The 13,892-nt window shown below is 47.3% G+C and overlaps 1 protein-coding gene across 1 annotated transcript in view; it reads right to left on the reverse strand.

Annotated features, from left to right (window-relative positions):
* The window catches only part of SREK1 (splicing regulatory glutamic acid and lysine rich protein 1), a gene marked incomplete at its 3' end in the record, with an annotated part of 224,498 nt that overhangs the window by 54,852 nt on the left and 155,754 nt on the right, over positions 1-13,892 (reverse strand). The window contains exons 8-9 of the mRNA XM_082263646.1: positions 5,666-5,771; positions 70-189 (exon numbers count right to left, since the gene is read on the reverse strand). Coding sequence (XP_082119772.1) covers positions 70-189; positions 5,666-5,771 — 226 coding nt within the window. The remainder of the gene's footprint in view (positions 1-69; positions 190-5,665; positions 5,772-13,892) is intronic.

Genomic DNA, 13,892 nt, shown 5'->3' on the forward strand with positions numbered 1-13,892 from the left:
AAAAAAACTTTCCCAGGGTGGAACTCCGCTTTAAAATCGCCTAGTGTCTTAGTTCAGCATTTCAGTTACCTGGAGCGTGATCTGCTTTTTGATTTGCGTCGCTCTCTAGATCTTGAGTGTTTCTTGTGAGGACTCTTCGATTTCCGGCGCTCTCTGTGTCTGGACCGAGAACGGTTACGAGATTGACTGCTATATAGTAAGAAAAACAATGAATGGCATTAAAAGTACTTTAGTTCATTATTGAGACCTTTATATGTAAAGGGGTAATTATAAGGTACTTTTTAAAGAACACTTGAACGTATTTATCAGAACCTATTAACACATTATCTCTACTGTTTTTAATATATACCTAGTAGATTAATCTCTTAATTACTGCTCTGTACTTTTACCCTTCTGATGGAATTTTCTAATGCTTTCAATGTAACACTTTATTGGTTTATTAACTGCTCTACTTGTTATATTTTTACATTGTTATGTACTCATCCTGTTAATAAATCGATATGTTTAGCTTTATTGCTATTTGACTATTGTATGACGATCCTTGTATGTACTCAATTTGTCAAGCTTTTTTAGATTTAAAAAAAATTAAATAAACAAATTTGACGAGAACATATTGATCAGAATACAAAACAAAGGCTGCTGGAATGCAACAATGTATTTCAAAAACTCTAATAAATGAGATCCAAAACAGGAGAAATAATTTTCCCTTTATTTCTGTGCCATCAACGGCCAAATTTGAATTACTTTTCTGCGTTTATAAAATACCATACTGTATATCCATTACATCTAGAAATCACATTTCTCTTGTCCATGTCTGGCAATAGCTAGAGCACAGTTTGGAATGGAACTAGCACTCTATAGCAAACCCCGCTTTTACTTCTACCTACAAAGAGATACGCTCTTTTAGAGCCCATTCACACTAGCGCGACTTGTGAGGCAACTTGTGTTGCCCCAGGTCGCTTGACATAACAAAAGCAATGTTAATCAATCAGTGCCGTCTTAATTGGCACTACTGAAGTTGCTCCGACTTCAGAAAAGGGTCCTGTACTACTTTGAGGAGACCTGTGATCCGACCTGTCCCATATACTTCAATGGGAGTCGCCTCCTTATCTTAATTGACACGACTTGTTATCAGACTTTCCAGGAAGAAGAAAGAGATTAGCCAGGCATTCCCCACATTGCAGCCATGCCTATAATGGAATATATATATATATATATATATATATATATATATATATATATATATATATATGTAATGGTATATATATTCCATTATCTCTGCTTGGTCTGTGTGAGTGGCACTGGTGGACACTGATTCATGGCACTGATACGTGGCACTGGTGGACACTGATTCGTGGCACTGATGGACACTGATTCGTGGCACTGATACGTGGCACTGGTGGACACTGATTCGTGGCACTGGTGGACACTGATACGTGGCACTGATACGTGGCACTGGTGGACACTGATTCGTGGCACTGGTGGACACTGATACGTGGCACTGGTGGACACTGATACATGGCACTGATACGTGGTACTGGTGGACACTGATATGTGGCACTGATACGTGGCACTGGTGGACACTGATACGTGGCACTGGTTGACACTGATTTGTGGCACTGGTGGACACTGATTCATGGCACTGGTGGACACTGATTCGTGGCACTGATACGTGGCACTGATAGACACTGATTCGTGGCACTGATATGTGGCACTGGTGGACACTGATACGTGGCACTGATGGACACTGATACGTGGCACTGATGGACACTGATACGTGGCACTGATATGTGGCACTGGTGGACACTGATACGTGGCACTGATGGACACTGATTCGTGGCACTGATATGTGGCACTGGTGGACACTGATTCGTGGCACTGATATGTGGCACTGGTGGACACTGATTCGTGGCACTGATACGTGGCACTGATACGTGGTACTGGTGGACACTGATTTGTGGCACGGATATGTGGCACTGGTGGACACTGATATGTAGCACTGATACGTGTCACTGGTGGACACTGATACGTGGCACTGGTTGACACTGATTCGTGGCACTGGTGGACACTGATTCGTGGCACCGATACGTGGCACTGGTGGACACTGATTCGTGGCACTGATACGTGGCACTGGTGGACACTGATACGTGGCACTGGTGGACACTGATTCGTGGCATTGATATGTGGCACTGGTGAACACTGATATGTGGCACTGATACGTGTCACTGGTGGACATCGATTCGTGGCACTGATATGTGGCACTGGTGGACACTGATTCGTGGCACTGATATGTGGCACTGGTGGACACTGATTCGTGGCACTGATATGTGGCACTGGTGGACACTGATTCGTGGCACTGATATGTGGCACTGGTGGACACTGATACGTGGCACTGATGGACACTGATTCGTGGCACTGATATGTGGCACTGATACGTGGCACGGATTCGTGGCACTGGTGGACACTGATTCATGGCACTGATACGTGTCACTGGTGGACACTGATTCATGACACTGATACGTGTCACTGGTGGACACTGATTCGTGGCACTGGTGGACACTGATACATGGCACTGATACGTGGCACTGATGGACACTGATACGTGGCACTGATACGTGGCACTGGAGGACACTGATTTGTGGCACTGATACGTGGCACTGGTGGACACTGATACGTGGCACTGATACGTGGCACTGGTGGACACTGATACGTGGCACTGGTGGACACTGATACGTGGCACTGATATGTGGCACTGGTGGACACTGATATGTGGCACTGATACGTGTCACTGGTGGACACTGATTTGTGGCACTGGTGGACACTGATTCGTGGCACTGATACGTGGCACCGATACGTGGCACTGGTGGACACTGATTCGAGGCACTGATATGTGGCACTGGTGGAAACTGATTTGTGGCACTGATACGTGGCACTTATGGACACTGATACATGGCACTGATACGTGGCACTGGTGGACACTGATATGTGGCACTGATACGTGTCACTGGTGGACATTGATTCGTGGCACTGATACGTGGCACTGGTGGACACTGATTCGTGGCACTGATATGTGGCACTGGTGGACACTGATACGTGGCACTGGTGGACACTGATACGTGGCACTGGTGGACACTGATTTGTGGCACTGGTGGACACTGATTCGTGGCACTGGTGGACACTGATTCGTGGCACTGATACGTGGCACTGATAGACACTGATTCGTGGCACTGATATGTGGCACTGGTGGACACTGATACGTGGCACTGGTGGACACTGATACGTGGCACTGGTTGACACTGATTTGTGGCACTGGTGGACACTGATTCATGGCACTGGTGGACACTGATTCGTGGCACTGATACGTGGCACTGATAGACACTGATTCGTGGCACTGATATGTGGCACTGGTGGACACTGATACGTGGCACTGATGGACACTGATACGTGGCACTGATGGACACTGATACGTGGCACTGATATGTGGCACTGGTGGACACTGATTCGTGGCACTGATATGTGGCACTGGTGGACACTGATTCGTGGCACTGATATGTGGCACTGGTGGACACCGATTCGTGGCACTGATATGTGGCACTGGTGGACACCGATTCGTGGCACTGATACGTGGCACTGGTGGACACTGATATGTGGCACTGGTGGACACTGATTCGTGGCACTGATACGTGGCACTGGTGGACACAGATTCGTGGCACTGGTGAACACTGATACGTGTCACTGGTGAACACTGATTCGTGGCACTGATACGTGTCACTGGTGGACACTGATTCGTGGCACTGATACGTGTCACTGGTGGACACTGATTCGTGGCACTGATATGTGGCACTGGTGGACACCGATTCGTGCCACTGATATGTGGCACTGGTGGACACCGATTCGTGCCACTGGTGGACACTGATATATGGCACTGGTGGACACTGATTCGTGGCACTGATACGTGGCACTGGTGGACACTGATTCGTGGCACTGGTGAACACTGATACGTGGCACTGGTGAACACTGATTCGTGGCACTGATACGTGTCACTGGTGGACACTGATTCGTGGCACTGATACGTGTCACTGGTGGACACTGATAAGTGGCACTGATGGACACTGATACGTGGCACTGATACGTGGCACTGGTGGACACTGATTCGTGGCACTGATACGTGGTACTGATGGGCACTGATACGTGGCACTGTTGGACACTGATTCGTGGCACTGGTGGACACTGATATGTGGCACTGATACGTGTCACTGGTGGACATTGATTCGTGGCACTGATATGTGGCACTGGTGGACACTTATTCGTGGCACTGATATGTGGCACTGGTGGACACTGATTCGTGGCACTGATATGTGGCACTGGTGGACACTGATACGTGGCACTGATATGTGGCACTGGTGGACACCGATATGTGGCACTGGTGGACACTGATTCGTGGCACTGATGGACACTGATATGTGGCACTGATACGTGGCACTGGTGGACACTGATTTGTGGCACTGGTGGACACTGATTCGCGGCACTGATACGTGGCACTGGTGGACACTGATACGTGGCACTGGTTGACACTGATTCGTGGCACTGATACGTGGCACTGGTGGACACTGATTCGTGGCACCGATATGTGGCACTGGTGGACACTGATTCGTGGCACTGATGGGTAGTGGCACTGGTGGACACATACGTGGCACTGGTGGGCAGTGGCACTGGTGGACACTGATACGTGGCACTGGTGGGCAATGAGGGAATTCGTAAAAAAAAAAAAAACGAAAAGGGGAATTAGGTCACAACACATCATATTCTGATTGGCCAAACACAAAGTCGTCTGTCATATAAGTCCTGCAAAATAATTCACAAGTCGCTGTAAAGTCGCGGTAAAAAGTCGCTCCGACATGGGGCGACTTTATGGTCGTGGCAGTGTGAACCGGCTCTTACAGAAGGTACAGTGTTTTTTTTTTTATACATACACACACAAATATATTCTATATAAAATCTAATAATTATTACTGCATTCAAATATTTCCCACTTACATTTTCAGCCAGCAACTGATTCTCCATGTTCTATTTCACCTTTACCAAGCTTTCCTTACAGCAGAATTACAGCCAAACAGCTAAGTATACATAAGTGAGCTGTTTGTATTTAAAGAAATGCACAAGATTTGAATTTCTATCCATCCAGCAGCTGCAATTTACACTGCTCCAAAGTTTTTCTGTTGCAGTTTTACTTTCACCTACAAGTCTCCTCCCGAGCCCCCACCCTGTGACTGAACAATGAAAGGAGAAGCAGAAGACTGATGAGCTCATCTTTCTGTCTTTCCCTCCTATCAGAATGCTTCCTGCACTGCAGCACATTGGAATGGCTCCTTGGGTTGCTTATCTCTCCCATTCACCGAGTTCTGCTGTACAAGGGACTGAAATAGGCTTACACCAAGTAAAACTGTTTGTAAACTGTTTGCATGTAAAAAAATTTACAAGTAATGGATAAGTTATTCATTACAGAGCTGCATTAAATGTGAGTCCTGTGTATCTGCCTGGAGTTCAGCTTCAAATTAAAAAAAATAAAATGTAGCAGCAGTTCGGTGTTCGGTGTCCACTTATAATGAATATGTTCATTACCATAAAACTGATCCAAAACCATTACGTCTCCACTATAATCTACCTGTGCTTTGAGTGTGAACGCTTCCACCTAGATCGGGACCTAGAGCGAGACGGTGAGCGTGATCTGGAGAGTTTCTGCAATGCCTTGTCAGCTGGTTTACCAGGATCTACTGTTCAGAATAAACACAAATATAAAATGTAAAAAAGAAAGAAAACAGCAAAGCGCATTCATAACATTTGATCCCAAGAAGATTCACATATACATTTAAAAGAAAACATAAGTTTAAATTCATTTTAAGCCCTTAACGCTGTGGCTTTTGTATTGAGTGAACACTGACTGGCTCTCACAGCAGTCACGAGTGGAAGCCTGTGAGTCCTGATAAGAAGTATTGACCATAGGTGGTCTGTGACTGCCTGGTCAGCGTGCTGGAAGCACAAACCTCCTGCTGTCTTAGACACATATGTGCGGTGGCTAGGCATTAAAGTCTACCTATCTTGGTGTGTTGCATAACTGGCAAAAAGATAAATGAAAAGCAGATAACTGGATTTTTGTACTTACCGTAGAAAAATACTTTTCTCTCAAGTTCATCGACAGATGCAGCTCCATATCTTCTTTAGACCATTTGGTTATGCTTCTTCCATCAGGAATAAGACACAAGGCAGGAAAAAGCTTTACCATGCCAATGGGGGCTGTCCCTGCAGGCATAACCCCACACACTATGCTACAACCTGTTGTTTCGTTGCAAGCAGTGTTTAGAAGACTAAAAAACCCCATACACTCAGACGCAGAGGGGCGGGTGCTGCCACTGTCGAAGAAATTCAGAGAAAAGGATTTTACAGTAGGTACAAAAATCCAGTTTTCTCTATCGTACATCAACAGATTCAGCTCCATATCTTCTTTAGACCATCGGGATGTCCCAAAGCAATATTTTCATGAGGGGTGGGAAAACAATGCAAAGAAGAACGCAACTCCCCAAAAGGCTAAACGTAGCCAACCAGGTAATCTGAAGCTCAACCAGGAACAACTGGAGCTCACTTAGAAAAAAACATACACCCTCAAAGAGAACAAAAAAAAGATTCTCTTTAAACAGCAGCCTGCAAAACCTTGCGGCCAAAAGAGGCATCCGAAGATGCCAACACATCAACTTTGTAGAATTTCATGAACCTATGCACAGATGACCAAGTTGCCGCCTTGCAAACTTGCATCACTGATGCCTGATGGCAAAAAGCTCAAGAGGTACTCAGCGCTCTAGTAGAATGCGTCTTCACTGGGAAAGGAGGAACCTAACCCTTCAGCGAATAAGCCTGAACAACAGTCTCCCTAATCCACCTGGAAATGGTCGCAGCAGACACAGCCAACCCCTTACAAGGTCCCTCAGTAAGGGACAAAAAGAGCATCTGATTTTCTGAAAGACTCAGGAGCCGCCAGGTAAACCCTGATCGCCCGAACCACATCCAAAGAATGCAAGGCAATTTCCTTGTGATGCTTGGGCTTGGGACAGAGTTAAGGCAGCAGAATGTCTTCATTCAAATGAAAATCAGCAACCACCTTAGGGAGAAAAGTTTGATTTGGTTGGAGTACCACTTTATTTCTGTGGACCACCAGATAAGATGAACAGCAGGACAGCGCCGCCAATTCAGACACTCTGTGGGCAGAAGTGATAGCCACCAAATAGGCAACCCTCTGAGACAATGAAAGCAGAGGAATCTCCCGAATGTTATCAAAAAGAACAGATAATACCAGATTTAGATCCCACGGAGGTAGCGAGGACTGCCTCGGAGGAGCCATATGGCGCACTCCCTGAAGGTACGAATCAAGGCTTACGAAGCCAACGGGTGTTAAAAATATATAGCCAAAGCCGACACTTGGCCTTTGATAGTGCCCAAAGCCAACCGCTGTTCAACCCCTGTCTGCAGAAAGTCCAAAACCCTAGCAACTGAAAACAAGGGTGCACCTTAAGCGTGTCCACGTACGATGATATATCTTCCTGGAAGTAGACTTTCTAGCCTTCAATAGAGTAGGAATCGCAGAGTCAGAAAGACCTCTATTCCTCAACACCTGGCTTTCAACAGCCATGCCATTAAAGCCAGCGACTGTAAAGCAGGATTGCAAGATTGGACCTTGAGACAGCAGACCTTCCCTGAGAGAAAAGTCTCCAAAGAGTATCGCCAACCAACCTTACTAGGTCTGCGTACCAAGACCGGCGAGGCTAGTCTGGAGCCACCAAAATCCCTTCCATCTCTATCCTGCGTAGAAGCCTTGGCAGGAGTTTCAGCGGAGGAAAGGCATAAATCAGCCGATACCGACCCCAAGGAACACCAGAGCATCTAAATCGTCGGCCAGAGGATCTTGAGACCTGGCTACAAACCTCTGCACCTTCTTGTTGAGACAAGAAGCAAACATATCGACCTTGGGTGTCCCCCACTGGACACACAGGCGATGAAACACCTCTTGGTGTAGGGACCACTTCCCTTGGTCCAAACCTGACAACTCAGGTAATCTGCTTGCCAATTTTCCACACCTGGGATGTGTACAGCAGATAAGGCTGGAACAAACTAGTCGTCCAGTGGCTCAGACAAAGCTTTATTGCTCTGAGCCCCAAAACGTTTATCAGCAGTTTAGACTCTTCTACTGTGCAGGTTCCCTGGGCACAGAGCTTCCCCAGTACCCTCCCCAGCCCAACAGGCTGGCGTCCGTGGTTACCACTGTCCAAAACAACGGGAGAAAGGCCTCGCCCTGGCACAGTGCTGGGGAATGAAGCCACCATAACAGAGCAGATCTTGTGTTTAGGCCTTTGACCAACTCATCCTGAGAGGATCCAAACAACCTCTCCCCAAAAAAGGGAAGATCCGTCAAAGCCTTTTTGGAAGCCTGGTCCGCAGACCAGCTTTTTAACCACACCATGTGTCTAATCGCAATCCCCACTGCCGACACTCTGGCCACTAGGCATCCAGGGACGCATCACAGATGAACACCTGGGCTTGAGGCATCTGGTCAATTAGTTTCAGCACTGCTGGAGGGAGCTGCTCAGCTTCCAAGTTACCTTTTAGTAACTTCAACCATTCAGTAACCGACTGCGACACCATAACATTCACAAATATTGGTTTCAATATGGAACCCGCTAGCAGGTGTAGATGGGGGGGACAGAGACTCCACTCATCTATCCAGGGGGTCCGCAAAGGCTGGGGATTCTTCCATCGGAACCACAGTAGACTTATTCAGTGATCCACCTTTGGTGGCAAGGTCCACCTAGTGGAAACTAGTGATTGACCGATATTGTTTTTATTGCCGATACCGATATTTTGGTCATCGCATATTGGTATCGGCCGATATTGTCCGATATTTTCGTACATTAACCACTTCCCTGCCGGGCACTTTCACCCCCTTCCTATCCAGGCCAGTTTTCAGCGCTCTCACACTTTGAATGACAATTGTGCGGTCATGCTACACTGTACCCATATGAAATTTTTATCATTTTTTTCACACAAATAGAGCTTTCTTTTGGTGGTATTTAATCATCTCTGGGTTTTTTATTTCTTACAAAAAAAAAGAAAAAAAGACAGAAAATTTTGAAAAAAAAAAAGTTTCTTATTTTCTGTCAGTAAATTTTGAAAATAAATTTTTCTCCGTCACTGATGTGCGCTGATGAGGCGGCACTGATGGGCACTGATAGGCTGCACTGATGAGGTGGCACTTATGGGCACTGATGAGGTGGCACTTATGGGCACTGATAAGGTGGCACTTATGGGCACTGATGAGGAGGTACTAATATGCCGCACTGATGGGCACTGAGAGGCGGCACTGCTGGGCACTGAGAGGCGGCACTGCAGGGCACTGAGAGGCGGCACTGCTGGGCACTGAGAGGCGGCACTGCTGGGCACTGATGGGTGGCACTGATGGACACTGACGGGTGGCACTGATGAGCGGCACCATCAGTACCCACACTCAGTGCCCATAGTGCTGCCAGTCAGTGCTCATCAGTGCCTAGATGAGCAGGCACTGATGGGCACTGACTGGCAGCACTATGGGCACTGATGGAGGGCACTGTGGGCACTGATGGTGGGCACATTGTATTTTATTTACCTCTGTTGTAATCAGGCCACTGGTGATCAGTGCCCTGATTACATTTGTCTGTGTCCCCAAACGGCTGATCGGCTCTGCTCCTTCCTCACACTGCAGTCTCTGTGTGAGGAAGGAGAGCTGGCGATGAGAGATGATCTCATATGTTTACATATGAGATCATCTCTCATTGCATGGGCCGATCACGTGGTAAATGGCCGCTGTGATTGGCCATTTACCACGATCTGTGATTGGCTGTGTCCAAGGGACACAGCCGACACAGATTTTCCCCGATGCGCGCTCGCGGGAGCGCGCGGGGAGCATGTTTCTGGGAGGCTGTTTAAAGACGGCCTCCAGGAAATTTGAGTCCACACTGTAGCCGTCTTTCGGCTATAGCGCGGATCTGAAGAAGTTAAATAAGAAAAACATTTTTATTTTATTTATTTATTTTTTTTGAGAGGTACTCTGGTGGAGGGATCTGGGAGTCTAAAAGACCCCAAAACCCCTCTTCTGCCCTTGAAAGCATTCAAAATTCAAGTTTGGCTGTTTTCAATGCTGTAAATTTTTTGAATTTGGCACCGAGTACCTGGAAGTGATGTCATGACATCACTTCCGGGTTTTTACATGGAGACCCGAACAGAGCCGAATGCGGCTTTGATCGGGTCTTCTCTTTGGCGGCCGTGCAGGCTGGTTGCCCGGGTCTCCCTGTGGGATGGGAGATCCGGGCGAGCCGCAGAAGGAGGCGGGGGGAACGTCCCCTCGGACTCCTTGTAATGACAGCCGAGCGACTTCTCAGCCGCAACGGTTGTCATTACAGGACAGCCGACCGTCGGCTATGGACGCCGGTACCGGGGTAATGCCTCTAGCTACAGTCATCACTCCGGTACAAGCACTTTACCGAAATATCGGCAACCTCCGATTGCGATATATCGGGGAAAGTGCATATCGGCCCCCGATATATCAGCTTTGCCGATAATCGGTCGATCCCTAGTGGAGACTACATCTGCAAAATGATAACGGCATTTAAAGCGCTTAGGCACCACTAGCATGTGGTTCATGCGTCCCCATTCTTCATTGACAATATTATCAGAAAGCTCTGAGGAAGGAAACACCTTGCCCGATTTTTGGGATTTTCGGGAGCCAAAAGACACCTGCGAACCTGACGCTGCCAATTTGAAAGTTTCCTGCACTGAAACTATAAGTGCTTCCACCAATGCGCGTTCCAGCGCGGCGGCTGACGAGGACAGGTCCTCTTCACCATCAGAATGCGAAGATACCAACCCCTCAGGGTGGGGTGCGTCTGCGGCGGCCATATCTGCCTCAGAAGGAAACTACCAAGGGAGGCGAAGGCAGAGGACATTTGCGGCTAGCAACATTTTTACATACAAAATCTACCTTTGACAGAAAGCTTTCCAAGACTGCTGTAAGTGCAGACAGGGGCTGCGACCCAGAAGGTTCCGCAGCCGCACCTAGAAGGGTCTGTAGGTGAAATAGTATCCTGGCACTCCATGTTACACTGATATGAAAATAATGCAGTGTCACTTTAAAAAGTCGCTAAATCGCAGTCCCACCGCTAACTTAGAGGTATACCTAGTCCCAATCCAATACAATCTGATAGCAGAGTGGACAAGGAAAACCTACAGAGGACCCCAGAAAAGTTACCAAATTGCTCAAGAGACTGCCAGCACGTTCTGACAAAGGAAATAGAAAGCACAGCCTGGGTCATTGCTAGATTTTTGTGTGTCATGCCGTTCACCTGTCAAGTGATCGTGGACTACAAGAAAATGGCCACCCCATACAATCCTATGGGGAACTAACAAAAAATGGCTGCCCATGCATTTCAATGGGAGAATAGAAAGCATGAATCTACAGCAAAATGGCAGCCCCCACGGCATGCCATGCGGTCTGAGGGGGTCCCAGGCAAGAGGCATCGGAAGGTCCCTAGGAAGAGACCCCACCAGGACAAAGCCACCCCCACAGAAAAGCGCTGTCGCGGCCGCAATAATTCATGCCCCCGATGGTAGGACCTGCTATGGTTAGGGGAAAAAACTTGGAGGGGGTAGGCCTAACATCCCGGAGGCCAGGGGAACCGAGGGAGCTCTGAGGGTCCCACTATTCCAGGGAGAAGGCCCACGTCCACCCCGAGACCGCCAGAGGATAGGGGGGACAGTATTACTCACCATACCACGGTACCAGGTGGGCGCCACTTCGAACAGTCCACCTCCCACCCATACCAGGGGGTATGCTGTGGCTCAGGGCATTTCAGGTCTATCGCGTCCCCGTGAGAATTGTCCACTCACAGGCTCGACCCAATCCATCAGGGCTCTGTCGTGGCAAGGCTTAGTTCTGGACTATAACGTGCTCACTCTCGCTGGCCAGACTGGGAGACCTTAAGGATCTAGAATATCCAGTCCGAAACCACATCCGGCTGTTGCGTGTAGTTCTCCAGGAACCTAACTAGTGAAAATAAAAAAATAAAAATCACAAAATAACAAATTTCCCCATTAATAGCTAAGACCGAAGTCCCAGCAGGGAACTAGGTCCTATTAGTAAACTAGGCAGAAACAAACTAGAGGCTGTAGCAAAGTGTGTGGGGTTATGCCTGCAGGGACAGCCCCCATAGGCGTGGTAAAGCTTTTCCCTGCCTAGTGTCCTATTCCTGATGGGAGGAGAACAACCCAATGGTCTAAGAAGATATGGAGCTGTGCGTCGATGAACGATAGAGAAATCCCATTTTCTCTTTTGTTCATTGATGGACACAGCTCCTGGTATTCATAACCATTGGGACGTCCCAAAGCAGTGTTAAACATGAGAGGTGGGAAGAACCAAAAAAAATTCCCAAGGCTAAACATTAGCCAACCAGGCAACAGGAGCCAAACAACTAGAGCTCACCTGAAAAAAACAATACACCCTCAAAGAGAATCAGGTCCTCTTAATCACTTCTGGAACGGGCCTTTTTCTGACACTTGCTAACATCTTACAAGTTAAATTCTTTTTTTTTGCTAGAAAATTACTTAGAACCCCCAAACATACTTTTTTTTTTTTTAGCAGAGACCCTAGAGAATAAAATGGAAATCGTTGCAATATTTTTTCACACCTTATTTGCGCAGCGGTCTTACAAACGCAATTTTTTTTTTTTTGGAAAAAAAATAATTTTTTTTATTAAAAAATAAGAAAAAAGTTAGCCCAATTTTTCATATAATGTGAAAGATAATGTTACACCGAGTTAATAGATACATGTCATGCTTCAAAAGTGCGCACGCTCGTGGAATGGCGACAAATATTGGTACCTAAAAATCCCCATGGGCGACATTTAAAAAAATTCTACAGGTTACCAGTTTAAAGTGGAAACATCCATTGTAATAGAAATAAGCATGACAGAACCTCTTTAATGTGAGATCTGAAGTCAAAAAGATGAAAAAAATGGGCTCTTTAAATCCGTTGCTAGGAAGCGATGTATGACGTTGCTTCGGTTCTAAGGCCATAGAGTCGAGGGAGGGCCATCTTGACCTCACTCAACTTCCTCCCTGAGGAGACAGCAGACTGGATCGGGTCCGGTAAGCGGGGAAAACGACCAGGAATCGGTGGGAGGGGCATCTCTACCACTGCCCAAAAAGGTGATCCCGCAGCGAATCTGCCGCTGGGACCACCCTTATGTTAAAGCGAACCACCCGCAGTTTAATAAAATACCAGGGTTATGGTACCTATCTGCTGCCATATCCACGGTATTTAATGTCAAAGTACCAACATAAAACTGCGGTGGGTGGTCCGTAAGTGGTTAAACAGCAGCCTGCAAAACCTTGTGGCCAAAAGGAAGCATCGGCAGATGCCAACATGTCCACTTTATAAAACTTAGCAAAAGTGTGCACCAACGTCCTGGTGGCCGCCTTGCAAACCTGCGTCACTGATGCCTTATGACGAAAGGCCCAGAAGGCACTAAGCGCCCTAGTAGAGTGCGCCTTGACAGGGAACCTGACCCCTGATGGAATAGGTCTGAACCACTGTCTATCTGATCCATCTGGAAATGGTCGCAGAGGATGCAGACAACCCTTTGAGAGTGACTTCCTGAAAGACTCCGTAGCCGCCAGGTACACCCTAAATGCCCAGACCACATCCAAGGCATGCAAGGCAATTTCCTTCAGATGTTTAGGCCTGGGACATAGGGAAGGCAACACAATGACTTGATTCAAATGAAAGCAGAGACAACCTTTGATGGACAGGGGTGAAG

Source organism: Pelophylax lessonae (assembly GCF_965119305.1).
Source record: "Pelophylax lessonae genome assembly, chromosome: 1".
NCBI lineage: Eukaryota > Metazoa > Chordata > Amphibia > Anura > Ranidae > Pelophylax > Pelophylax lessonae.